The 26,816-nt window shown below is 52.5% G+C and overlaps 2 protein-coding genes across 11 annotated transcripts; one reads left to right on the top strand and one right to left on the bottom strand.

Moving 5' to 3' along the window:
* The first annotated feature begins 2,439 nt into the window (after window positions 1-2,439).
* On the top strand, window positions 2,440-26,606 carry CSRNP2 (cysteine and serine rich nuclear protein 2). 2 transcript variants are annotated; one of them, XM_040979104.1, is made up of 5 exons: window positions 2,440-2,663; window positions 7,179-7,415; window positions 8,416-8,675; window positions 12,778-13,074; window positions 15,439-16,448. In XM_040979104.1, exons 2-5 carry the CDS (start codon window positions 7,265-7,267, stop codon window positions 16,363-16,365), a joined length of 1,635 nt encoding a protein of 544 aa, XP_040835038.1. In that variant the 5' UTR covers window positions 2,440-2,663; window positions 7,179-7,264; the 3' UTR covers window positions 16,366-16,448. The 2 variants fall into 2 exon arrangements, with proteins under 2 accessions (XP_040835038.1, XP_040835048.1); XM_040979114.1 differs by lacking the exon at window positions 2,440-2,663 and adding an exon at window positions 26,594-26,606 and having other exon boundaries at window positions 6,237-7,415; window positions 15,439-16,361.
* Window positions 18,083-26,805, bottom strand: LETMD1 (LETM1 domain containing 1). Of its 9 annotated transcripts, XM_040979137.1 has the most exons (10): window positions 26,702-26,805; window positions 26,248-26,399; window positions 24,704-24,853; window positions 24,450-24,454; window positions 22,785-22,867; window positions 21,417-21,603; window positions 21,192-21,293; window positions 20,932-21,084; window positions 20,568-20,664; window positions 18,083-19,993 (listed from the first exon to the last, which is right to left on the bottom strand). In XM_040979137.1, the coding sequence occupies exons 1-10, from the start codon at window positions 26,803-26,805 to the stop codon at window positions 19,923-19,925; spliced, it is 1,104 nt and encodes a 367-aa protein (XP_040835071.1). In that variant the 3' UTR covers window positions 18,083-19,922. The 9 variants fall into 9 exon arrangements, with proteins under 9 accessions (XP_040835071.1, XP_040835062.1, XP_040835089.1 ...); XM_040979128.1 differs by lacking the exon at window positions 24,450-24,454 and having other exon boundaries at window positions 24,738-24,853; XM_040979155.1 differs by lacking the exons at window positions 21,417-21,603; window positions 22,785-22,867; window positions 24,450-24,454 and having other exon boundaries at window positions 24,738-24,853.
* Window positions 26,806-26,816: the final 11 nt, after the last annotated feature.

The following is a 26,816-nucleotide window of genomic DNA, read 5'->3' as shown; positions in this document are numbered from 1 at the left end:
TCTTTGGATTGGCTTAGCTCCTGCCTTGGAGGCTAATCATTGGACAGGAGTGAACCAGTGGGTGGGTGATCTTAAAAACACAATGATACTTCATTCATAGGGTTTTGTGGTTTTTGTTTTTTTTTTGCAGAGGCGTAATAGTAGGGATCAGCTTTATTTTGCACTGACTGCATATCAGCTGATCAATAGTCAAGGCCAGCAGTGACCACAGGATCATCTGTGTGCAGACGGTGCTCAGAGCCGGAGGCCCAGCCTTTGGTTTTCATCTGTCGCTGCTCTTTGTGCTACTTGCTCTTGGTCTTTTCTCTCCCTGTTCTTCCTCGACAGTTTTTGGTCCCTAAGACGACACACCTGCCTGCAACTTGTGTATTCTGAGATGTTGCATCATGTCTAAAACCAAGCAGTGACATTTAGAGTTGGACACCCGGTGTTCTCTGTAACACAGCGGTATGCATATTTCTCTCCCTTTGTTTGCAGTCTCTGTCCCATGCCTCAGCTTCCTCGGCTGCTTTCCCTCTGCCTGCCCTTGCCATGGGGCCTCCACCCTGCTTGGGCCAGGGCAGAACTGCTGCTGCTGCGAATGAGCGGATGAGCGGGGACCATTGCAGAAACTTGCCTAGGGACTATGGATGGTGACCATGAAGTGCAAATAGTGACTCTGTGATAAGAAGTTGTGATGTCAGAAATCAGATGACCTTTTAACTGATCAAGTGCTTATTGCCACATTGGTTTGGTGGGACTAACCAAGAAAGCTTGGGCATTGGGAGAGGCTGGTACCTTGCCAGGATCACCTCAGGACTGAGTGGAGGAGTTGGGGGTTGTATTCAAGGAGTGTGGCTCTGGGACCGTGTTCTTTTTCGTGTGTGTTTCCGCTTGAAAGAGAGAGACCTTCGAATCACTGGTTCATTCCCACATGCTCATTGAAGCCAGGTTGGGCCAGGCCAAAGCCAGCAACCCTGTCTGGCAGCGCGGAGCCAGCCTCTGCTGTCTCCCAGGATGCCTCAGCACAGGAGATGGAGTGCCGGCAGCGTCACTCTGATAAGGAGATGTGGTTGTCCCTGAGTGTCGAGTCAGCCTGCCGCAAAGCCGTGCCCCAGGCCCCTTGTTCTGGATCACTCTCAATTTCAGCAGACAGGAAAACCATCAGCGCATGGTACCCAGAGGGTTGCTTTTTTGTGTTGTGTGGATTCTTGATTTTGCAATGTTGCCTCCTAGACTCTTGAAGTGTTTGTTGTCACTCAGGGAAAAAAACCAAATTTTTGATATCTTTGTCAAGCCATCCAACCTCTCTCTTCTCGAGTTGAGCTGGCTTGGTAGCCAACACACCTAGTTTTACAGTTCCTTGGCTGTAGTGGAAGATGGAGCAGGATTTGGGAGGCGCCCACCTTGAGTTGAAGTCCTGGCATCTGAAGGCACCCGTGTTCCTTATCTGAGAGTCAGTTGATTCCAGTTCCCAGCTCGTGACCAGCTTCCTGCTAACACAGACCCTGGCAGGCAGCATTGCTGGCTCACATCCTGCTTTAGCTCTGGGCTGAAGTTGCAGTTCCTGGCTCCATCCTGGCCCTGCAGTCCTTGAGATCCCCCTACTCTTTACACAAAGTAGAAAAACTCAAGCAGCCAGTCCTGCCATCCATCCATCCATTCATTGCTGGATCCAGCCATCCAGTGTCTACTGTGGTCCTAAGTTCCCTGGGCACCGAGGATACAGCAAACAGCCGTGTGCTGCCGTAGGATTTAGTCATTTGAGAGAAGACAAATGAGGTGGTAATGCCAGGAGGAAACAAGGCAAGGAGAGGAAGAAATGACTCGCAAACACGGTCAGGTGGACATTTGAGCAAAGATGAAGGGAGCATGGGGGAGACCGAGGGGCTGAGGTGGAGTGTGGGAGGGGGCGGTAGAAGTGATGCAGCCGGCAGGCAGGCAGTGAGGGACAAGACCCCAAGGCTGCGTGCTCTTGGCGCATCACGCGCCAGGTCCCACTTCTTAGTCTCCTTTTACCATCTTCAAAACGGGTTGTGGAGGTGAAAGGTGTGTGTGTATAATATTCACACACGTATGTATACCTACCTACACACATATAAAGTAGATCATTCAAGATACTGCTTGTTGCTAGCCGTGGCTGACTGCAGCAGATCATACTGCTAACACCGTACGAGCGTTAGAGGAGGATTCGCGCGTGGTCCTTCACTATCTGGAGCCAAGGCCTGGTGGCTGCTTGCAAAGGCTGCAGCTCCGCAGACGCGCGCAGCCTGCAGGGGCGGCCGGCTGCACCTTTGCAGCGCTCGCCGCCTACAACTCCCGGCATGCAGCGGGGGCGTGCGGGCCGCACGGGACTCTGTTTCCCAGCCTGCCCCGGGGCTCGGCCGGGACGTGCCGGCGCCTATAAGAGTTGGAGCGCTGCGGCCGGAGCCTATTGTTAGCCGGAGCCGGGGCGGTTCTGGGCTGTGCTGCCAGGGGCGTCCGCGCTGCCGGAGCCGGAGCCGCCCGCCGGCCTGCCCGCCCTGCCCGCCCGCCCTGCCCGCCTGCCCGCCTGCCGCTCCGGGAGCTTCCCCCGGCCGTCGCCCGGGACGCGCTCGCTCCTTGCTCCTTCCCAGCCGGGCTTAGGGCGGCGGCGGCGGGGGCGGCTGCGACCATCGCGGGAGGAGGCAGCCGCGGCGGGGCCGGTAATGGGCCTGGGGTGCGGGGCGGAGGGTGCCGCCTCGTCCTTGCACGGGCGGCCGTGCGGGTGGAGGGGTCGTGGGGCCGAGCGCCTGGGGCGCCGCTGGGAGCGAAGGGGGCTCCGCGGACGTGGGCCCCCGGCTGCCGGGGTGGCTGGGCGGCCTGGGAGCCGGCAGGATGGAGGATGCGGGCTGAGTCGGGAGTGATGTAGGATGGAGGGAGGGAATCGTTGCAGATGTGGGAGGAGTGGTTGGGAATGTGTGAGTAGCAGGCAGGAAGGGATGAGGACGAGCGTTGAGGAGCTCCGGAAGGTTACCGGCGGGGAGGGTTGCTTCAGCAGGGTCTTTAAGGGCACCGGTGACTTGGCGTGCCCCTGCAGCCTCGCTTCCTCAGGTCTGCCTCCCTCCCCCACCCACATTTTTTTCCTGGCGTTGTGTGGTGGGGAAATGAAAGCATCTCTTGCCCTGGCGGCTAGCTTTATCTTTTTTTTTTCTTTCTCCCCCATGGGCCCAAACACGCAACTGCCATCCATCCATCTCTTTTAGCACTGTGGGTTAGTGTGACACACACACGCTGTCATTGAGCAGGCAGCGTTAGAAGTTATCCCCGAGAGAAAGCACCGTCCCCTTGCCCTACACTTTTCACTTGAGGGTAAATCCAGAGTTGATTGTGATTTTAACCCCTCTCTCTACGAGCTCCCGTCTCGCCAGTCGTCACAGCCAGGATATTGTGTGTGTGACGGTGTTATCAGTGACTGGGCAGCCTCGAGGGCGAGTGCAGCCCTCATGTCCTAGTTCTCCCACAAGGGTCCATGTCCTCCGGATGATGGCAGCTTAGACATGGAAGCCACGTTGTCACCTTGGGGCTCGGAGGAGGGGACTTTCTCTGGATCCCCAGCCTCAAGGGCATTTCCACTCACACATCGAGGTCCTGAGCCTGACCGTCCCACGAGCGCATGGATCGCTGAGAGTCAAAGTGTCTGCAGACGCATGGTGCGGATGGAAGCAGGGCCGCTCCTAGTGTTGAGGGTTCTGGTAGCGCTCAGCTGCCAGCCCCCATGGGTAACCTAGCCAGTGGAGGGTAGCCCTGGGGATCTTAGCAAAGGGCTTGGCCCCTTGTCTTGCTTCAGCTGAAGGTTAGGTCAAGCAGGAAAGTGTGTGTGGGCATGGGGAGCCTTTCTTGGGAAGCTGCATCTTGTCTTACTATTTTGGGGTCATTTTCAAAAGAGGTTTACATAACAAACTTTGCAAATAAATTCTGCCTCCAGATTTTTTTTTTTCCCCTGCAAAGTCCCTCTTGGGAGTCCCACGTATGCGAGGTTCTTTGGTTTGTTGGTTTTGGTGATTACAAGAAGTCTTACAGGCCTGGACAAACCAACAAATGAATAATAAAAATCACCTGGAAGATCTGTTGTCTTTAGTGCTGGCCCAATATCTTCTCCATAGTGTGGTTCTGAATGCTTCGTATAGGTTTGGGAAGCATCCCGCTAGAAACACTTGCGGAAGGGTCCTGGGGCGTGTCGTCAGTGTCAGCTGACCTTTCCCCGAGCTTCTATTGAGGCTTGAATTTATTTTCTCCCGAAGCATTTGTTGTTGGAGTTGGTCATTTTGACAGTTAACCGTCAGGACCTGCATTTCCAGTCTCACCTTGTGGCTTTAAGGGCTTGCCGTGTAACCTACATGTGTGTCTCTTCAACACAGACACTGACCTGCTGCCAGTGACTAGTCCAGGGAGGTGAGAATGACCGCCAGGCGTGGTCTGAAAGGACGTTAATGGGATCACTGTGAAAGCACAGACCTGTTGCAGTTGTTACTGCTTGCTGCAAAGGCAGAGAGCTTTTCCCTCGGGGAGGAACGGAAGTGGACAGGAGCTTTGTTCTTGGTGCCCAGCAAACATCCTTAACAGGTCAGGTGCACGCCAGGGAGTGGGACAGGGTGAGCTGGCTGAAAATGTCACATTACATTGGATTTACATAATGGATTTTTGAAAATCGCGGTGTTGATGGCAGGAAATGGGATGCTGGCAGGTCTCGGGGAGGGCAGAGAGAAGCGGAGCTGTGCAGTCTCCAGGAGGATTTTCCAGGGAGCCATCCAAGTTAATGGAATAGTCAGATCACGGGTGAGCGTGCAGTGACTTACATGTGACCACACATCTGGTTGTTCTGTCACAGCATAAGACGTACTTTTCATTATTTTCTTTGTTACCTACCTGCTCTCACTGTCCAGAAGTAAAAGTGAGAAAGATGCAGAGAATAAGGAGGCCATTAGAATGAGCAGCCAGCAGCCATTCACCATACGCAAACGGTGCCCGCCAGAGAAAGGGCAGTTGGGTGAGCACAGGAGGGATTTTAGTCATAAAGGTGACTGGGCCAGACCCAACCTTACGCGGAGCTTCACAGAGAACCCGAGAAAGGCACTTGGGGGAGCCCAGGGACACTTGGAGAGGGAGCAGGAGGAGGACAAAGTCGCTTCCCGTGAGTGGCCGCAATGGAACTGGGGCCAGTAGTGTTGGTCCGTTTGGGGGTCTCTGGGTTCAGCTCCCTGCTCTGGTCCTGGGGGCGCAGTGATGCCCCCGCGGTGGGCTTCCTGCTTCCACAGGGGAAGACCTGAACCAAGTCTCCAGCTTGAGGCCTGCCCAGCCCAGGTCATTGCAGATCCCAGCAGATGGGATCTCTGTGTATGTGTGTTGCTCCTCTATGTGTCTCACTGCCTCTCAAATCAATAATAATAATAATAATGATAATAATAATAAATAAGGAAGCAGACTTCAGCCCTTTCCGAAAGCATATTTGCAGTTAAGTATGATTTCTCGTGTGCCTGGTAAAACTTATTTACTGAAGGGGAGAGATGAAATTTAGTCATCAACGTGATTCTTTTTTTTTTTCCATGCTGTCCAATTGCAGGGTCCCCTGCCTCCCATAATAGAACACAGATTGGGCAGCTCATAGGTTTTTAAAATCCAGCTAATTCTGAACCCATAAGCAACCGTTGGCTCTCTTCATTCTTAACCATGCCCAAAGAATGTGACCTCCAGTGGTCAGAGCAGTAACCTGAAAAGCAGACTGCCAACTTTGGGCTCATTTTTAAATTTAATTACGTTTCTTATCAAGTACTTGGTTATTTTTTTTTCCCCTCCCTGGCCAAATTTATTTCAGGAATGTGCTTGTCTGAGACCTACGCTGGCTGAGGCATCTTAGGTGCCTCACGGATATAATGCAGAATTTTGATGAACTCTGGGCAGACGGGCTAGGAAGTGCCGAGGAGGTCTGGTGGGCCTGGTGGTGCTGCTCCACTAGCAAGCAGATCCCTTCCCACAGGCAGCACCCGGAGAAGCAGCTCGGGGCCGGGCAGCTCGTGCGGCCCGCTGTGTTGAGCAGAGCAGCCCTGCAGTGCCGTCCGTGGTCCTGCTGTCCCCGGCCAGTGTTGTTATTCCTGCTGTGTAATTAGCCACTCGTGAGATCATAGTCTGGGAGGCTCTGGCCGTGCTGCGGCCCAGCTCGGGAAGCTCCTTACCTCATTGCGCGTTTCTGCTGAGCCGATTCGTGTCCTTCCGGGACCTCTGTCCAAAGGCAGAGGAGAAAGGCTTGTGGATTCAGTTGTGTGGCAGCCTGCCGTGCTCACGCGCCCGGAGTCACTTGTCACTCTCTGGCAGTGGCTGCCCCTCGGGATGGGCTTCTTTTGGAGGGCAGTGACAGGAAGGCGGCAGTTTCCTTGCCCGGAGGATGAGGATGGAGGCGATGAGGCCTGGTTAGGTGGCTGGAGACACTGGGGAGGCGTCTGGTTTGGAAGCCGGCACGCGCACTCATCTTGGATCCGTGGCTTAGAGCTGTATTTGACCATTTTTAGACAGCTGGTGCTTGTGAAGATGTGGGTGAAGGGTGTTCTGGACTGCCAGTGTCCTTCACAATTGAGAGCCTGTAGCCAGTGCTTCCCAGGGAATGCTCCAAGGATTTTCTGCCCTCTAAAATATTTTGAAAACAGTGGGTTCCCTAATCAGGTTTGTAAAATCCTGCATTCTGGGTTTTCTCCAAGCCTTCTCTGCGCTCTTTAGTACATGAAAATCTCTTAGCCCGATTGCCATGTGCAAGCTATTCCTACCCATGGAAGCAGAGTATTTAAGACACACACTTTAGGAAATGGTAGGCTGTGTTATCGCTGGGAATGATCACTGGATCTACACTGGGTCCAGGCAAAGCCGATTCCGCCTCTGATCCTGGGCGAGCACTCCCGTCCAAGGAGTAGCCACTCTTCTCCCCGGGCTGATGAGCCTGGAGCCCAGCTGGCTTGAAGCGAGGCCTGCCTGCCTTGGGGAAGGTGCCACTGCGGCTGCTCATCTCGTTATTCTAAGAGTGACCGAGACTACAGGGGCAGAAGGGGCTGAGCTGGAGACTGCCGGCTCGAATGGGAGCAGTGGCCTGACCTCCGGGCTCGGTCGGGTGCTTGGTTTTCAGTCAGAGAGCCGGTTCTGCAGAGGGCTGTGTCTTCAGGCCAGGCCACTGACTCCTCTTTTCCTCTGGGCAGACTCCTGATGCTCCTGGCTAGCCGGTGGTGAGCCGGGGCTGTGGGGCCGACGTGGTGGGCTCCGCGAGGAATCCCCTTTGACACCAATGGATGCTTTCCCGGGCTCGGGCCTCAAGAGGAAGTTTGACGATGTGGATGTGGGCTCCTCCGTGTCCAACTCGGACGATGAGATCTCCAGCAGTGACAGCGCAGACAGCTGTGACAGCCTCAACCCTCCAACGACTGCCAGCTTCACCCGTGAGTAGCCGCTGCCCCGGTCTGCACCTGGGCTCCCCGGGAAGCACTTGGGAGAACTCCGTGCATCTCCTCTCTCCCCCTGGGAGGACTTCGTGGCTCTCATCTCGGGCACTGAAGTCTGATCAGCTGGTTTTACTTGTGCTGTGGTTTGTGAGTCCCTAGAGAGGGTTGATTAATGGAAGAGTCCAAGAATCTGCCCTTAGCACTCTAGGAGATTGTAGTTGAGCCACAGCAGGACACAAATATTTACTGCCTAGACAACTAGGGCAACTGTAGATTTCTTCTTCTTTTTTTTTTTTTCTTTTTTTTGGCTCAGTTCTTGGAAAGAACTTTTGATGACTATAGAATGGGATTGTCCATAGGTCACATCTGGCCCACTTCCTGTCTTTGTGAATAAAGTTTTATTGGGACACAGTCACACCCATTGTCTGATAGTTTTCACGCCGCAGCAGCGGAGCGACCATTGCAGTAGAGACCCCATGGCCTGTACGTCCTTAAAACAATTACCCAGTGCCCTTTTACAGGAAAACTCTGTCTCTCCCTGATGCCAGTCATTTAGGATAGAAATGCTTTCTGCCTGCCCTTGCCCACTAATAACCATTAGCCATGTGTGGCTGTTGAGCTTCTGAAAGACGGTTAGTGTAATGGAGGAATTGAGGTCTTAATTTTACTTAGTTTTAATGAACCTCAATTTAAGTTGCCACATGTGGCTAGTAGCTACTCTTTTGCGGCAGTCGCTGTAGATTGTTCTATTCTGAAAAGCTTACCTAGAGATCCTCTTCCTGTCTGATGTCTAAAAATAGAGTTTGTGGTCAGTTCTTTAGGAGAAGTCCGCCGGGAGGCAGGGGTGTGAAGCAGCTGAGGCTCCAGATCTCGCCCACCGGCACATGCAGGATTTAAACATTAGCAAGGCCTCCAGGTCCAGGGAGGACATTAGGGATGGGGAGGAGTCCCCCAGCCGCCATCCCTGGCTCACGGCACCTGTCTGCTCCCTCCACAGCCACCTCCATCCTGAAGCGGCAGAAGCAGCTGCGCAGGAAGAATGTCCGCTTTGACCAGGTGACTGTGTACTACTTTGCCCGGCGCCAGGGTTTCACCAGCGTGCCCAGCCAGGGTGGGAGCTCCCTGGGCATGGCGCAGCGCCATAACTCTGTCCGCAGCTACACGCTCTGCGAGTTTGCTCAAGAGCAGGAGGTGAACCATCGTGAGATTCTGCGTGAGCACCTGAAGGAAGAGAAGCTCCATGCCAAGAAGATGAAGGTGCCTGAAGGGTTTGGGGGCTGAGTGCCCATGTGCTAAGCGAAAGCGCGGAAATGGGGAGAGCCTTTGATTTTCTCCTTTTTTCTATTAATTTGAAGGAGAGACAGAAAGAAAGATCTCCCATCTGTTGGTTCATTTCCCTGATACTTACAGGGGCCAGGGCTGGGAATTCAGCCCGGGCCTTCGGGGTGGTGGGTGGCAGGCACCCAGTCAAGCAGCCAGCATCACTGCCGCCCAGGCCTGTGTCAGCTGGAAGCAGGAGTCAGGAACTGCAGCTGGGACTTGAAGTAGGCATTCCAGTGTGGGAGGTGAGTGTCTTAACCACGGGGCTTCACACCTAGTCATAGCGCCGTGGAATTTTGATGTAACTGCTGCTCTTGGCATATACAGATTGTGAATTTTCATAATGAAAAGTTTCAAATTTGGAGTCTCATCTCAGTGTAAACGTCACTTCTGTGGTAGAGGTGCCTTCCAGAGAGATCAAAGTGGCTTGCTAAGGATTCTGCTTCTTGCTCCCAATATTCCCAAGATGATTTTTTTTTATTATATTTTTGACCATCTTTACATAGTTAATTGGGGTAAAAAGGTTCAAGGGCTACAGGAAAGTGGGTGAGATGATTATTTCCATATTGTTTCCTTCATGTTCAAAAGGGGGGTATTAAGGGACAAGGCCCATCCAATTTCCCACCCTCCCCAGGTCCCGGATGTAGGGTATGCTCCAATGTTCTTGTTCAAGTGGTTTGGATAATTGATTTTTTAAAGTTAAAAACAGTAATCCGTAAAAGCATCCTGGTCTACAATCCCCAGGACCCAGGAAAGCACAGTGCTCCACTTCAGGTGCTGCCCTTACCCGACAGTGCTCCACTTGAGGTGATGCCCTTGACCTGACGGTGCTCCACTTGAGGTGATGCCCTTGACCCGACAGTGCTCCACTTGAGGTGATGCCCTTGACCCGACAGTGCTCCACTTGAGGTGATGCCCTTACCTGACAGTGCTCCACTTCAGGTGACGCCCTTACCGACAGTGCTCCACTTGAGGTGATGCCCTTGACCTGATGCAGACTAGATTTTGAATCTTCCATATCCTCTCTCAGGCTCTTCCAGTCTCTACATCCTCCCCCACTCCCAGGCTTCTAGGACAACAGCTGTCATACCACATCACAGTTGTCTAATGCTCTGTGCAGCACCAGAGCAAGGGGCCAAGCCTCCCTTTGATCCAACACGGCAGGAACAGCCACCAGACTTCAGATTTTCCACTCCCCTCCCAAGTCCCTGGCTCCAGATTTGAAGAAGCAGGCCAGGTTTCTTGTAAGCCTGTATTAACATAGGCGGCTGCAAGCTTTCTAGGGTTGTCAGGGAGACGCAGTGGAGTGGGGTAAGGCGGAGAGGGCGTGGCGGGTGTAGACAGCCCAGGTCTCATTCCTTTTTCTCTGGGAGTTCTGTGTCTGCTCCCCGCAGCCTGCGTCTAAAGCCTTCACCTGTTTTTCTAACTGTCACATTCAGGCTTCCCTTTCTTCCGAGGAATTCCATCACTGACCTATTGCCGTCCTGTTGTTGTGGCAACCGCTGGGCAAATCAACAGTGGGCCCATCAGTGGCAGTGAATCCCTTCATCTTTGTTCCTAGAAGAAAACTTTCACATTTTGTCTCTACAGTTAGGATGCTATTCCATCCTTTCATCTTGGTAGTCATTTCAGGAATAAAGCCAGGCTCTAAGACCCAGGTGAGGGTATCTGGTTACTGGCATGACGTCTGGTGACCCCAGCCATGATGGCATCTCATGTAGTCGTATTTGTTAAAAGGCATCCCTGCTTCACTTTCCCCACAACCGGTCTACTCCTTTCACAGAAAATTCCTGTTCCTCCCCCCCCCTTTTTTTTAAGATTTGTTTTATTTTACTTGGAAAGTCAAAATTATACAGAGGGAAAGACAGAGGTCTTCTGTTTGCTGGTTCACTCCCTAAATGGCTGCAACAGCCACAGCTGGACTGGAGCCAGGAGCCTCTTCCAGGTGTCCCACATGGGTAGGGGGGCCTGGGCCATCCTCCACTGCCCTCCCACGCTACAGGCAGGGAGGTGGATCAATAAGTGGAGCAGTCAGGACTCGAACTGGCAACATGTATTGGATGTTGGCACCAGCAGGCTAAGGATTAGTCTGCAATCTCACTGTTCTGGCCTAACAAAGCTCCTCGCTTTAGCACTGTAAAAGGGAGGCAGCAATTCTTTAAAAAAAGCCTTTCTCTGTGGCATCCGGAGTTGATGTTCCTTTCAGGCTCTTGTTGCAGTAGCCTGTGGCACTCTGCAACCTTAGCCACCTATGGCTCTGACTTAGGATTTTGCAGTACTTTTACTATTTTACTTTATCCAGATGGCATTCATGATCACAACTGGTAACGATCATAAAAATAAATAAATCTTGCAATCACAAGGTGATGATTGGGATTCTTAGCTTTGTTCCCAGAGAATGCCCAATTGTCACAATACTGTCTGGTTTTGACAAGCAGACTCCTTTCTCCCTGATCTGAAACTCCACTCATACCCTGATACATTAGCTTCACAAGGTTTGTGGGAAAAGGAAATGAAAGCAGAAGTTGATGGGTGGGCGTTTGGCCTGGGGGCTGAGATGCAGGTTAGGATGCACATGTTCTGCGTCCGAGGACCTGGGTTGGATCCCAGCCCGAGGTGGCTCTTGACTGCAGCCTCCTGCTGATGCAGACCCGAGGGGCAGTGCCGATGGCTGCCCGAGCTGGGTTCCTGCCACCTGCTTGGGTACCTGGATTGAGGTCTCAGCTCCTGGCTTCTGCCTGACTGAGGCCATTGGAGGCACTTAGGGGGCGAACTGATGTATGGAAGCTGTCTTTGTCTCTCAAACTTAAAAAGGTTCTTAAGAATGCTTATTTTTGGCATCCATGCATATGAGGAATTTAAAAAAAAACTGTGGATTTCAAGGGTTTTTTTTTTGCACTAAAATGAACTAAATGTTTTGAAGTTCCCTGATAACCTCCGTGAGTTTCCAGCTGTTGTACCCTGGTTCACTTTCCGTTGGGAGTACGGCTGGAGGGGCTGCGGAGGTGGGCAGCCCTGGAGTCCTGGACAGCAGCGAGTTAGTCTCCCAGACTCGGGAGGCCGGAAGCTGCTCTCCTCTGCAGCAGCACAGCGCTAACAAACAAAGCAGCCAGGCCTATTCCCCAGGCGCCTTGCATCACATGTCTCTCGGGAGCTTTTCCTTTCCCAGCACTACCTGTGGCTGTCTGATGAAATCTCAACCAAGCGCCTTCCTCCTGCCAGCAGCTTCCAGAGCCCGAGGGATTGTGAGGCCTCATTTTCTTTACCTGAATTCTCTAGTGGGTTTCCAGAATGTGTTCTGCAATAGCTTGGCTGCAGCATGTCCCTTCCTCCAACACTCCCTCCCCCGGCACTCTCGCCCTCGGCCCAGAGCACGCAGACCACTGCCTTGTGGTCTCGCTCTTCTGCTGCCACTCCGCCCCATGTACAGCTGGCCCTGGAGTCAGGTTCCCGCGAGGAGGCGCTGGGCTGGCCGGGAAGACTTTCTGATAGCTGTTCCTTGGCTCTTTGCCCTCTTTCTGACACAGTGAAGCTCCTCTGTGCCCACACAAGTCGTGGTTCACAGCTGGCGATCCAGGTGAACCTGGTAGTCTTGTACTGCGCCTACCTGAATGTAGCTTCTCCTAGAAGGTTCTTTACGTTGTGTGGAGTGCAGCGTGAAGGCTGACGGCAGGCTCTGTGTATACCCCGGGTGATGTGTGTCCGCTGATGGAGGGCAGGAGGGCGTGGCCGCAGGCATGGAGACCTTAGGGCTAGCTGACATTCCCTTGTTTCCCACCCTGGTTTTACTCTCTTGAACTGCATCCTCCAATGAGGTAGTCACTAGCCACATGTGGCTATCTAAATTTAAGTAAAAATCAAGTACAATGGAAAACTTCCGTGTAGGAGTTGCCACATTCCTGGCACTCAGCTGCTGTGCGGGCTGGTGGATGCTGTGGGGGTGGGACAGAGCCCAGGTGTCTGGGGAAGGTCAGGCAGCCGTGGTGCCCTGCATGACCACTGTGGGGCATCGCTGACGCCGTTTCCTGTCCCCGGGCAGCTGACCAAGAACGGCACGGTGGAGTCGGTGGAGGCGGACGGCCTGACGCTGGACGACGTTTCCGATGAAGACATCGACGTGGAGAACGTGGAGGTGGAGGATTACTTCTTCCTGCAGCCTTTGCCCACCAAGCGGCGGCGAGCCCTGCTGCGCGCATCCGGGGTGCACCGCATCGACGCCGAGGAGAAGCAAGAGCTCCGTGCCATCCGCCTGTCGCGGGAGGAGTGTGGCTGTGACTGTCGACTCTATTGTGACCCAGAAGCGTGTGCCTGTAGCCAGGCTGGGATCAAATGTCAGGTAAGGCCCCATTGGCCCGATCGGGTGTCTGCAGCGGGGCTTGGGGTGTGCTGTGGAAGTTCAGGTGGATGCCCCATGGCTTGGAGCATGTCCCAGTTTCACAGCCCTCCTGTGCTAACAGAGCAAACAGGCGTGACAGGATTCTTAGGCTGCGAAGATACCTGTCACCTCCTCTGTATCTCGCACAGCTTGCAGGCAATGAGCAGGTGTCAGCAGAAGGAAGAACAGGACCTAGTATAGTTATTACCAACTGAATTCTTGACATAAAGCAGAGAAATGCTTCCTAGCTTTTTATCTGCAGACACTTAGAGTACCTCTACCTCAGCTTTGTGAGCACGGAAATGGTTTTCAGGTCCTGGAACTCAGGATCATCCCTGGCAGAGCTAAGCCCCATGGCTTCCTGGAAGAGAAGAGGGATCCTTCTCTTGTGATAACATGTGCTATATTTAAGATTTTTTAAAAGATTTATTGATTTTTATTGGAAAGGCATCTATAGAGACAGGAGAAGAGACAGAGAGGAAGATCTTCCGTCTGATGGTTCACTCCCCAAGTGAGCGCAACGGCCGGAGCTGAGCCAATCGGGAGCCAGGAACCTAGAACTTCTTCTGGGTCTCCCCTGTGGGTGCAGGGTCCCAAGGCTTTGGGCTGTTCTCGACTGCTTTTCCAGGCCACAAGCAGGGAGCTGGATGGGAAGTGGGGCTGCTGGGATTAGAATGAGCTCCCATATGGGATTCCAGCGTGTTCAAGGCAAGGACTTTAGCCTCTACGCTATTGTGCCAGGTCCTTATTTTAAGAGTTATTTATTTTTATTGGAAATGCAGATTTACAGAGAAAAGGAGTAACAAAGATCTTCCATCTACTGGTTCACCAGGAGCCTCTTCCAGGTCTCCCACACGGGTGCAGGGTCCCAAAGCTTTGGGCCGTCCTCAACTGCTTTCCCAGGCCACAGGCAGGGAGCTGGATGGGAAGTGGAGCAGCTGGGAAATGAATTGGCGCCCATATGGGATCCTGGCACTTGCAAGTGGAGGATCAGCCGATTTCACCATTGTGCAGGCTTAGACTAGAGGCAGTTTAAAAGATGCATTTGCAGGGCCAGCATTATGGCATAGCAGGTAAAGCAGCTGCTTGCAACTCTGGCATCCCTGTGGGCATTGATTCCTCTCCCAGCTGCTCTGATAATGGCCTGAGAAAAGAAGAGCAAGACAGCCCAAGGGTTTGGCCTCCTGCCACTCATGTGGAGACCTTGGAGAAGCTCCTGGGTTCTGGTTTCAGCCTGTCCCAGCCCTGGCCATTGCGGCCATCTGGGGAATGAAACAGTGGAAGATCTCTCTCCCTAATTCTTTCAAATACATAAATAATGTAAACTCACATTAGCCTACAATTGGACAGAAATCATCCAATACAAAGCCTATAAAAATATGCATTTCCATGGAAAATGGCAGTGCTATCCCAAAGAGGAGAGTTGGCCTGGACTTTGGACGCTGAAGGATGAGGCTGCCGAGTCCCTAGGCTGCGTTTTTCGTAACCAGCTATTTCTGTCTTGTTTTTAGCCAGGGGACACGCAGCTGTAGCAGATTTGGTCAGCTAATACTTCTCCAGCTGTAGTCTGTTGCACACAGAGCAGAGGCGCTCCTAAGCCTTGTGGGACCTGGGAGGGAGACCCGTCCTAGTTGATATTGTAGGAACACAGTCAGTCCCATTCGTACATGCTTATTTCCTGACCTGCATTTTTAATGTGTTTTCCTTTTTGGGGTAGGAAAAGGAGATAGGAAGGCAGAAGGCACTTCCTTTTCAGCTGTCTCTGGCCTGCATGTTAGTTACCCTGGGAACTGCTCTGGAACCCCTCTGGCTGGCCCTCCGGGCAAAGCTGACCCCGTAATCCTTTCTTCTGGTACCTCAGCAATCTCGGGCACCTTTGCTCCGTTTCCCTGGAATGGATTGCTTTGGCCCCTCCCTTTCCTGCGTGGTCACTGCAGAGGCTGCGGCCCAGCCCCTTGTTCTCAGGGACCCGTGTAGGTTCTGGAAAAGTCTTGAGATGGATTCCTTCTACTCTGAACTGCCAGCATCTAGAGAGGTACCTTTCTACCGCAGGATCCTCTGATGTAATTTTTATCTCGTTTTTGGAGGAAACGAGCCCTGGGGAGAGTGAGGTGACTGACACAAGGTCACCTGCTAATTAGCTGAGTTGGCGCAGGAAGCACTGGGAGCATCCAGTAATGGTCGCGCCGCTGGCCGCTCACTTGGCATGTTTTAGATTGTTGCTTCCCTGCTAGAGGACGCCCTCAGCCCCAGTGCCTGTGTCTGCTGTTTGTGGTGTTAGATGGGAGGGTCTCATCTTGCTTCAACCTCCCTTTGTCCTGTCAGGTGGATCGCATGTCCTTTCCGTGCGGCTGCTCCCGGGATGGCTGTGGGAACATGGCTGGGCGCATTGAGTTTAATCCGATCCGAGTCCGGACTCACTACCTTCACACCATCATGAAGCTGGAGCTGGAGAGCAAGCGGCAGGTGAACCGCCCTGCGGACCCCGACGAGGAGCCCCCCGCTGCGGCCGGCTGCAGTGTGACGGGCGCCCCGGGCTCCGAGACACAGGACTTCCAGGAGTTCATCGCTGAGAACGAGACGGCGGTGATGCACCTGCAGAGCGCCGAGGAGCTGGAGCGGCTCAAGGAGGAGGAGGACTCGAGTGGCTCCAGCGCCAGCCTGGACTCGAGCATCGAGAGCCTGGGCGTGTGCATCCTTGAGGAGCCGCTGGCCGTTCCTGAAGAGCTGTGCCCCGGCCTCACGGCCCCCATCCTCATCCAGGCCCAGCTGCCCCCCGGCTCCTCTGTCCTGTGTTTTGCTGAGAACTCGGACCACTCAGCTGCCTCTCCGGTGAACGTGAACAACCCGTCGTACTTGAACAGCGGGCCTCTGGTCTATTACCAGGTGGAGCAGAGGCCGGTCTTGGCAGTGAAGGGAGAGCCTGGTCCAGAAGGCCCAGCCTCCTTCCCCAAGGAGAAGGACGTGGGTGTCTTCTCCGTCCCCGTTACCTCACTGGTGGCCTGTGGCCCCCCAGACCCACCTGCCCTCCACAGATCCGAGGTGGGGAAGACAGCCTCCCTAGATGCGCTGCTGCCCGAAGAGTGTAACCCCGAAGAGCCTGGCAACGAAGACTTCCGCCCTTCCTGGTCCCCCTCGAACCTTCCCTTCCGCACAGACAATGAAGAAGCCTGTGGGCTGGAGAAGCCCTCGCAGCCGAACGAGGACCGGCCCCCCGAAGAGGCTGCTGTAGAACTGCCCCTGGCTGTGTGACCTGGAGCTGGTGACGCTGCCTCTTGCCCACTCTATTTATTACCTTATTTTAGCGAATGACATTTCAAAGCAAAACTGCACAAGCAGCTGCTGCTCCCATGTTATTTTATTGGGGTCTTTGGGGAATGGGAGGGAAAGGATTGTCTGTATAAGTATTTTTTAAAGGAGAAGCAGTACCAAGGAGACCAACCCCAGTTCCCCCCGGCCTAGAGTCTTGGGCCAAAGGAGGCCACGCTGTGGCCAACGTGGAGCTTTCTGGGCTAATGGGACAAAGAACAAGATCTCACAGAGAAACTGTGCCTGCAGTGGCTGTTCCTCAGCAGGGCCTGGGAGAGCGCCTCGGCTGAGCTCCGGGCAGGGCGCATGCTCGTTCTCTTCTCTGCTAGCCTGTTCACGCACCACGGTGCAGCTGGCAGTGCCTCGGGGCCGAAGCTAGAGAGGAGGGGGCAGGCGGGCCTGTGCTTCTGTACAAATCCTCTCGGATTTCTGAAACTGTAGCCTGCCTTCCCCGGCTCCGTGTTTGGTATATAAGTTAATATTTGACTTGTTTGGTGTTCTCTGACCTGCTCCCCACACTGGGGATTCCTGGTCTGTAACTTGAATTGTTTCTTTCATTTGTTCTTAGGTACTAGAGTTCAACTTGTCTTTTTTTTCTTCTTCTTTCTCCTTTTCCCGTCATCCTTTTTCTTTGAAAAGCTAGGCTGGCTGGGGGTGCGGTGTCCGTGGGCTCACCTCTGCCCTGGGAGCCGAGCACCAAGCACCAAGCACTGTCCGAGGGAGGCGACAGGAGAGAAGGCCGCTGGGAGGATGACTTCGTGTCATGCGTGCTTCCTCACCCTGCTCTTGCCCTTCACCCCCTCCAGTCCCTGAAGATTGGGGTGTCAGTAGAATGTAGGAGATCTAAGGCCACGGACTATTCCCTCCGCCCCCGTGTCTACCTTTAGGGTCCTCCTTGGCTAAACAGGGTTATTTACACAATTCCAGTTGTGTCTCAAGAACTATAGATGTTTATCACATTGGATGGGAAATTGGCAACCAGACCCATTCTCCAGTGCCACGAGCAACCCCAGGTCCAGGGGGCTCAGGTCCACTTCTGTCCCTCCCATCCTGCTTCCATTCCAGGACCTGCTCTGCTGAGCGCCTCCGATTTTCTTCCAGAAGCAAAGCTATCTTGGACTGTTTGAAAATGCAGGCAGAAGGAAGCAAAACATCGTTACCTTCTAGCATCCTTTGTGTACCACACTTGGCTTCTGCTCTGATTTACTAACCAGAAGAAAAAAGGCTTTCTTTTTTGATAGAACTACTCGTCCCTCGGCTTCCCATCCAGCCTTTTCTCTGGCTGTTAGGGTCCGGGGGGCTGGGAGTGGCCTCCCTGTGTGCTGCAGCAGCACCTCACCTCAAACACCTGAGGCTGGAGCCCAGAGGGCCTTGTCCTGAACAGGCGGACTTCCTGCCCATCTTTCCTGGCATTCCTGCTTTGACATGGTTTTCTATTTGAAGAGGAGTTCTTGAAGAAGCACTGCATGCTTCCCTCTCCCCAAGTCCTAGTCTCACAAAGCTGCCCGAAGGCCATGACGTGCCCAGATGAACTACCATTCTGCACCTCAGACTGGCACCCTGGGAGCTGGGCACAGGCCCTAGTCTTGGGAGGAAACCGACGTCTTAAATGTGGTATAGAAAGGGGAGAGAGCTCCGTTTCCTCCCGGGAAGGTTCCAGTTTAAGCTAGCACGTGGATTCCGGCAGCTCAGCAGCAAGTCCATCAGTCTTTGGGATGGCACCAGGGCTGCCACTCTGGTAAGCCCCTGCCAGTCCCTCCTGTTAGCTAAGAAGCTGTGCTTCCTTCATCACAGTCTGTTTGTCAGCTCTACAGCGTGAATGCACACGGATCTCAGACTTCCGAATGGTAAATCATGACATTTAGCATAAACTGTCCTGTCAAGCTAAGGGCCTTTTCTGCCACTTGGTCCATCTCATATCTGGTGCTACCTGAGTTGGACAGAAGTCTAGCTCATGGCTGCTAGGAAAGCAGATGGCTCCGGTCCCGCTCAGCCTAGGTCTACATAAAGAAATGACTTCTTCACTGCGACTCATTCTCCAGTTTCCTTTCACTATACACAGGTCGTGTTTTCAATGTGAATCCAAGGCTTGTCTGTTCCTCTGGAAACTTTTTTTTTTTTTGCCTTTTAGGTTCTTTACATTGTGATAATGCTGTATTTAAAGAGAATATTTAAATGTAATATTAAAGAAATATACAAAAGAATGGTGTGCTGTTCTTTATCTTGCCAGGCCACAGTTGTGTTACTTGTTAGAGAAAGGACACGTCTCCAGTGTTGTATGTCAAACTAATTAGGTCAGTTAGGAATTAATGTTAACAATAGCAACATTTTGTGGTGGAAAAGTGGAACATTCTCTTTGGTGCACCCAGAACTTGCGGGTGCACACATGTCCCGCTTCAGCTGGAGGAGGCCTGAAGGAGCTTGGCTCCGTCTACGCAGTTCCGGCCCTTGGGTCCTGCTATATCATTCTATTAACTGTAAATATGTGTGAAATTCCCAATGCCTAGTTAACAGCTTAAAATGTGCAACAAGGTCAGCGTCCATCCCATCCAAAGGTTCTGTTCCAACTCATTCAGTCCCTTCAGGCAGAACCTGTCAGTCTTGGAAAAGGAGCCTCAAAACGAGCGATTACTAGACGCATAGGGGATCACCACCAGCTGGTTGGAGAGTCTTTACTCAAGTTTTTTCATGCATTTACAATAAACGGGACTTGCACGTCACTGATGTATACACACACAAACCAAACCCCACTGACGAGCTCTGTGCAGACCCTCCCAGTCGCCCCAGACTGGGCGGGATTAGTACCTTAAGAGTGACCAGTGGCCTGAGCACGGCAGCCCACTGCAGGTTACAGTCAGAGGTAGCAAGAGTTGAAGATCGGGCAGGCTGTAGGATAGCCCACGGGTTAAGACTGCTCGGGTGGGAAGGTGCCAAGAAGCATTTCCCTTTTCTCTTCCGTTAGAATGTTCCCATATGTTAATCACTGAAGAAAAGAAGATGTTCAAAGAACTTAAGAAGGAAAGGAAGTAGTTAGCTCATGCCAGTGAGAGGGATCAAAAAAAATCCCTCTTTTGGTCATAGAAAGGACGGAGGGGAGTGCTGAAGGCTGTGTGTGGGTGCAGGTACTCCAGTGCTCACCAGACAGATTCTTTCACAGAAAAACACGGCTGTCCACAGCATGGCAGTGCACGGAGGCCATCCCAAGTGAGGAGCCCCACCTGGGCAAGCACTGACTGCCCACCTCACAGTGAGCTGGCACAGACTGCTGACTGCGGGAGGTCAGCTGGCACCTTGCATGGACCACCCCTGGGAAGAGTTGGTTTCCGTTCTGGCTGTGAGGGAATGTCTGACAACGTTCCCACACGGGGACGGGCTGTGAAGCCCACGGCAACTCCTCCTCCCACACACTTAATTGCACAGACCCTTTGCCGATAAGTGCTGTTTGGTCCCACACGATTAACTATCAACTGCAGGGCGACACCATCCAGTCCATGGTTCTCTCAGTGTCTCGTCTCAAGGTAGTTGGTGGAAAGCAGGACCACGCTGTGCAGCAGGAGGGACAGCTCGGCTTCTGGAAACACCGTCACTGTTAGCAATCTGTCTTGCACAGGCGGCGTGTGCAGGGAGGTGGGACACGAAGAGGCTGCTGTGGCCTAACCGCCCACTGCCCACTGCATGCCTGCTTTGCTTCCCTTCCACTTCCTATTCATATCAATTCGTTTGCTTGTTTCTGCATTCTCACGATTGGGATTTTTTTCTGGTAGAAATGGGTTCTCTTGGGATGCTTCAGGGTCAAGGTTATTAGGCCTGTCCTGATACCCAGAGGCGCAGAAGGTTCCCAATAGGAGGCCACCAGCCCTGATTCCCACCTAGGATCCATTTCCTCTGGGCAACAGAACCTTGCTTTAAATCAGAATGCCTTCAGGCCAGTGCCTCCATCCCCAACTCCAGAACATCTGCAGACACTTTTGGTTGCCACCCCTGGGGGGTGAAGGGGCACTCCTGGCATCCGGTGGGTAGAGATGTACTCTGCCCAGTCCTGCAAGTTGGCCTTCTTTCAATTAGGCAGCTGTACTTGATAAGGGGCCTCACATACTCAACAGTTAACTCCAAAATAATCCAGTAACAATGGAAATTTTCCTTACCTTCCAGTTGGCAGGAAATTTGTAGCCATTCTCCCAGCCACGTCCGACACCTGTCTTCAGCAATGTGGGTAGAATTCAGGCCACGAAGGTAACAAGCCTAGTGCGCTCAGAAAAGAAGGCGGGGATGCACATACAATCCTGTCTCCTTTAGCTAAGGGGCAATGTCATCCCCACAGGAAACTGCTCCCCCTGCCCCTGAGCCAGTGAGAGTGATGTGGGCAGCTTCTACCCACTAATTTTAGAATAGGGAAGCACAGAGCTTGTGTTTGGACATCACAGGCAACTCCGGGAGACCCTGAGGCTCCTGGCCTGTCATGAGTGCAGTAGCCTGCTCAGGGCTGAGCTGTCGCCATCGAATGCTCACCGATTTCACTTCCTGTGCAGTCAGCTGGCCAATCCCCAGCTTTGCCAAAGCCTTGTCCAGCTGGTGGATGACAGTGGTGTGTGCCTTCAGACGGCGCCTCAACAGAGGAGGGGGCAGGTAAGATGTGAGGAGCATGGCTCGGCTCAAGGCCTTCTGTGATGCCACAAAACGGGAGGGGAAGGTTAGACAGGACTGCCCCCAAGCAGAGACCCCAAGATAAGAGGAGGGTTGTGGAAGAGACCTGGCCTCAAGGTGCTTACCATTTGTGGAGTCTGGAGTTGGTTCATGTCCAGGGGGCGGCTACAGAAACACTGTCTCAAGGCTAGGAGCTCCTGGGCTGCGGGGTGCGTGCCACGCTGGATCTTAGGAGGCACCAGAGTTTGACAGACATTAGGAGGGTCCTGACTAGCTCTCTTACCTGGTGTAGGAGCACACAGAATGTAAGGAGGCGCCCAGCTTCGCAGAGGGACTGAGGCAAGGAGTACCTTGTTGCACAGGTCTGTTAGCTGCCACTGGAGTCCTCCATCAGAAATATGAGGGATGGCCTTTTCTAAACTGCCAATGACCGCTGGGTAGGACTGCTTGCGCAGAGCATGATACACATCTAAGAACTCAATCTGCTGTTTTGGGGTCCAGAAATGCCGGATCAGTAGTTGCCTAGGAAACAGGTACCTGCAAGGAGAAAGGACCCCAAAGTCGCTTGCTGAAACTGCCAGCTTTCAGAGGGAGCCAAGCAAGCAACTGGCAGACACAGTGAGGAAGCAGAGACAGAGCCACTATTTCCATAAGTCAAGGTTTCCGTTCTTATGCGTCTCAGAGCAAAGCTTAAAGACATGCTGAAGCACAGTGTCAGTCCACGCTGCTGAGACGTCACGTGCAGGGAAGCGTGCAGCAACCAGATGACAGGATGTGAGAAACACACTTGGGACACAGCTGGACACAGAACCGGGTGCCACCCGCGAGGCAGCACGGGCCTCACGCTACCACACCCCTCCAGGCGCACAGGGCTTTGCAGACAAGGCCAGGCGTCCTCGGGTGCTCCTCTTACGGAGCAGGGAGGCTTGGCCCTCTACACTCTTCTGCCTAATTGGGTGACTGACTCAGCTAATGGGACAGAGCAGAGCCACACGCAGGTGACCTCTGTGACGAGGTTACAAAAGGCCATCCCGACACATCGCTGGAGCACTCACAGAGAGCCCTGAGCTGCTGCGGAAGAAGCCCCGCCACCCTGGGGCCACCACACGGAAGCAGTCTCTTGTGGGGACTCTGGTTGACAGTTCTGGTTTTCCAGGAATCCCTACCGAGGCAGTGTGATGTTGGACCCTCTGGACAAGACCACTAAGTAGCTGAAATACCACTGGGGGACCTCTGGGAGCATCTCATGGAAGAGAACAATCACCCCTCGAGTCCCACCCAAGACATCATGAGAGTCCTGCTCCGAGCTTTCAAGTTTTGGGGTTGTGCTACACAGCCATGGATAACTGCAATGTCATCAATGATGTGCAAGGCCACCAGAAGTGCCATTTCTGCTTATGAAGTTATAGACTGTGGGAATATAAAATGCATCTTTTTCCCAAACAGGGCGGAATCTGTCCCACATCTCAAGGAGCAGGTCGCTGTCTTCCAGGGATGTGGGAGAGGGTCCCTGTCTTGTTTTGTGTCACCCAGGGCAGCTAAGCCGTGTGATAAGGCAGGTCTGGCTCACTGACGCCTCAGATCATGAGAAGACCGGACCCGGAATCTTCGTATCCTCTGCCTCACTGCCTCAGTGCAAAGTTCTTTTCAAGATAATTTCTAGTTTAAAACACCTGCATGTCTTCAAGGATGCTGGCGGGGGACAAGTCTGTACTCACATGAGCAAGAAGACCAGGTAGTTGGCAAAGGGCGGGATGGAAATGATACCTAGGAAAAGACACTTGGTGACGTCTCGACGAAACTACACAGAAATAAACAGACGCAGTTTAACCCGTGCAAGTTCTTGATACGTTGGACAATCCCCTCCACCCCACTGTACAGGAAACTTCTAGTACAGCTCACACGTGGGACAAGGTTTACGCCTGTCTACTTCCACACAACAACATCCCTAAGGGCAGAACCTCCAACACATTTGCTTAAATTTTACAAAAATTTCTTTAGCGAGTCCAGCACAATAGCCTAGCAGCTAAAGTCCTCGCCTTGCATGCACTGGGATCTCTTCCAGCCTCCTACTTGTGGCCTGGGAAAGCAGTAGAGGACAGCCCCAAGTCTTGAGACCCTGTACCCACGTGGGAGATCCGGAAAGAGGTCTCGGCTTCATATTAGCTCAGCTCCAGCCATTGTGGCCACTTGGGAGTAAATCATTGGACAGAAGATCTTCCTCTCTGTCTCTCCTCCTTTCTGTATATCTGACTTTACAATAAAAGAAAAAATAAATTGGGCCTGGTGCGATAGTGCAGTGGTTAAAGTCCTCGCCTTGCATGCGCCAGGATCCCATATGGGCGCCAGTTCTAATCCCGGCAGCCTTGCTTCCCAATCAGCTCCCTGCTTGTGGCCTGGGAAAGCAGTCAAAGACAGCCCAAAGCCTTGGGACCCTGCACCCATGTGGGAGACCTGGAAGAGCTCCTTGGCTTCAGACTGGCTCAGCTCCAGCCATTGTGGCCCTTGGGGAATGAACCATCGGATGGAAGATCTTCCTCTCTGTCTCTCCTCCTCTCTGTATATCCGCCTATTCAATAAAAATAAATAAATCTTTAAAAAAAATAAATAAATCTTGTCTAAAAATATTTATTTATAGGGCCCGGCGTGATAGTGTGGCGGTTAAAGTCCTTGCCTTGAACGTGCAGGGATCCCATATGGGCGCTGGTTCTAATCCCAGCAGCCCCACTTCCCATCCAGCTCCCTGCCTGTGGCCTGGGAAAGCAGTTGAGGATGGCCTACAGCCTTGGGATGCTGCACCCATGTGGGAGACCCGGAAGACCTCCTGGCTCTCGGCTTCATATCAGCGCAGCATCAGCCGCTGCGGACACTTGGGGAGCGAATCATCAGACGGAAGATCTTCCTCTCTGTCTCTCCTCCTCTCTGTACATCTGCCTTTCCAATAAAAATAAGTAAATAAATAAATATTTATTTATTAAAAAAGTTACTTAGCTGAAAGGTAGATACCTTTCATCCGCTGGGTCATTTGCCCAATGCCTGTGACAGCCAAATCCAGCAACTGGAACTCCACGTGTGTCTCCCACTCGGGTGGGTAGGTGCCTAGGGCTGAAGCCATTATCTGCCGCCTGGCAGCTGTTAGCAGGGAGTTGTCATCAGCAGTGGCGACAGAACTCCAACCCACGGACTCTGCTGTAGCTCACAGGCATCTCAGGCAGCAGCTAACCACCAAACTCAACAGCTACTCCAACTTTTATATCCCAAATATGACCTGATACGGGGACTGACATTATACCTACTCCCTTGGCGGATTCTTCCTAATTTGAAGGAATCCTAGATTTTTGTTCAGGTTCAAGACTACCCATCAAGTCACCACCAAACAGTACTTCCTCTAGGGCCCTGTTGGACCTTTTTGCATTTGTGTCTGTCCAGAAATGAACTGGATGTTAGCGTTTACGATGTTTATTTAGACAATGTACCTATGGAGGGCTTAAGTCTGGATGAAGCCATTGCTGACGGATCGTCTCATGCCTTCATGCTGCTCAATATTTTGATCTTACGGCAAAAAGTGACAGCTTGATCAATGGTGAACAAGAAAGGAAAGGACAAAAGCTTGAGATGTTGGCTCACTGTGACTGACTGCGAGCGTCTGGCAGTGAGCCTGCAGCCCGTACCTGTCTCAAGTGCTCCATCTCCCGGTATGGAAGTTGATGAAACTTTACGTTGTGTTTCCACATGTTTGTCTTTATTCTTCTGGCCTTCTTGGCATCAGCACACACCAGCTGCAATCCTGCCTCGTTCAAGCAGAGTGTGAGGTTATCCCGCGTGAAGCCGATCACAGCTTCCTACCCCATGTTCACTGATCCACACACATGTCCACTCCCCACAACCATGCTGCAGCCCAGGTTTCTAGCGGGTAACCCGAACCCCCCAGGAGGTTAACTCCAGCCTTTCCTCTCTAGTCCAGCCCCCCTCTTCAAGCCAGGCTGCGATTCACTCACTCTTTCATCTTTCTTTCGGAACTGAGCTTGCTAACATCAGGAAGTCTCGCTCAATCAGCCCATACATCACCCAGTCAGACTGGATCACTTTTACAGACAACATAATTCAACATACTTTTGTAACTGTGTTTCAAATCATTGGCCTGTGGAAATTCCTACACTTAAACCTAGCATAATAAGTGGCGCACGAGTGGCTGTTCTGAGTAAATAATGGTGACGTGAGATTGAGTACATGTAAGTGAATTATACCATTTTATTTTTACGTATACAAATTTTCAGCAAAAAATTTCAAGTCAAAATGCTTTCAAACCTTTTTCTTATGTGATAAGCCTGAGAGTAGACAAAACAACGTTTCCTATCTCTCCAGGGAAGAATAAATAATTTTCCATGTCCATGAAGCCAGCAATCATGACAACGGTTTTCCCAGGTGACTAGTGTGGCATTGCATAATTGGTGTCACAATAAAAGCACAGACTAAGCCAACCACTAACAGTTAACGTGAACTCACTGTTAGATGAGGCCCAATTCTAGAGTATGTCAAACAGTTCATGGAAAAATGGAATTAAGACGCTTGATTCGGCACAAAATTGTTGACATCCATGTACAGTTGTTTCATGTTATACATTTTCCATGAAAATTTTCAAGATACTCAAGACGCTGACTTATCTAATCTTTACAATCATGTGCTCCATGGGTGCTATTACAGATTTTCAGGAAGCCAGTGGACATAGAGGTGTGAGCCCAGGCACAAGCCAGCGACAGGCTGAGACTGGATGCAGGCACCCTGGATCCCCAAGGGGGACACACGGCATTATCTATATTATGTCCTTATAACTCCATTAGCACCCCAACAATTCAGACACCAATGAGTGCCATTTCTGCTAAAAACAAACAAACAAACAAAAGAAAACATGCTACCTGAGATAGATTTGTGGACTGTGCCCGACTACCCCTTGGTATGGACCAAGTCACAGGGCAGGTCTCCATTGGCCATAACCCCTGCTTCAGTGCGGTACATCCTCCATCCTCTAGAACATCTTTCCAGAGACATCCTCAGGTTTCTAATGCGCACGAATTGGCATGATACAGGCTCTGAGGACACGGAAGCCAGTCTAGCTCGCTCACATCCTCCTGGCTGAACGTGCCAACCCCCTGAAGCTGCTCGTTCCATTGCTGGGTTTACCTTTCATGAAGACGGTATACAGGACATAGAAGCGGGGGAAATGACGACCCAAGAAACGATGGTACTTTCCATTCATCGCTTTCGTCTTGGCTACCACGTAAGAGATGAGGCTCTTCACGTCGGCCTTTGGAGAGAGGTGGAGCTGGGAAGACCTACGAGGAAGACAAGAGCCTGAGAACCAGTCCGAGCAGCCCCCTCATGCCTGGGCTCTCCGACAGACTCAGAGAAAACTCCCGAGACCGAGGAGGAACCTCGGGGGCGCGAGACAAGCAAGCGGACTCAGATGACCAGAGAGCAGAACGCGGGGCCCGAGGGCCGGGAAGTCAGGTCTCCAGCCGGAATGGAGGTGACAGACCCCGGAGTCAGCGCCTGGGACCCCCTGACAACCAAGCATGCACGAAGGGGGAGCCGCTGCCAGGGCCTGGACGCCAGGGCGCTTCTCCCGCTCCCTCACCGAGGGGCTCCCCACGCCAGGCCGGAGGGACCAAGCTGCAGCCTCCGGGTGACGAGCGAACTCCACAGAACGGCTCGAGCGCCTGACACCCTGGAGAGCGCCATCTTCGCAGCGA

This window comes from Ochotona curzoniae, unplaced genomic scaffold (genome assembly GCF_017591425.1).
Source record: "Ochotona curzoniae isolate NIBS_2020 unplaced genomic scaffold, NIBS_Ocur_1.0 contig_1014, whole genome shotgun sequence".
In the NCBI taxonomy this organism is placed as follows: domain Eukaryota; kingdom Metazoa; phylum Chordata; class Mammalia; order Lagomorpha; family Ochotonidae; genus Ochotona; species Ochotona curzoniae.
This window is presented reverse-complemented; position numbering and strand designations above follow the sequence as displayed.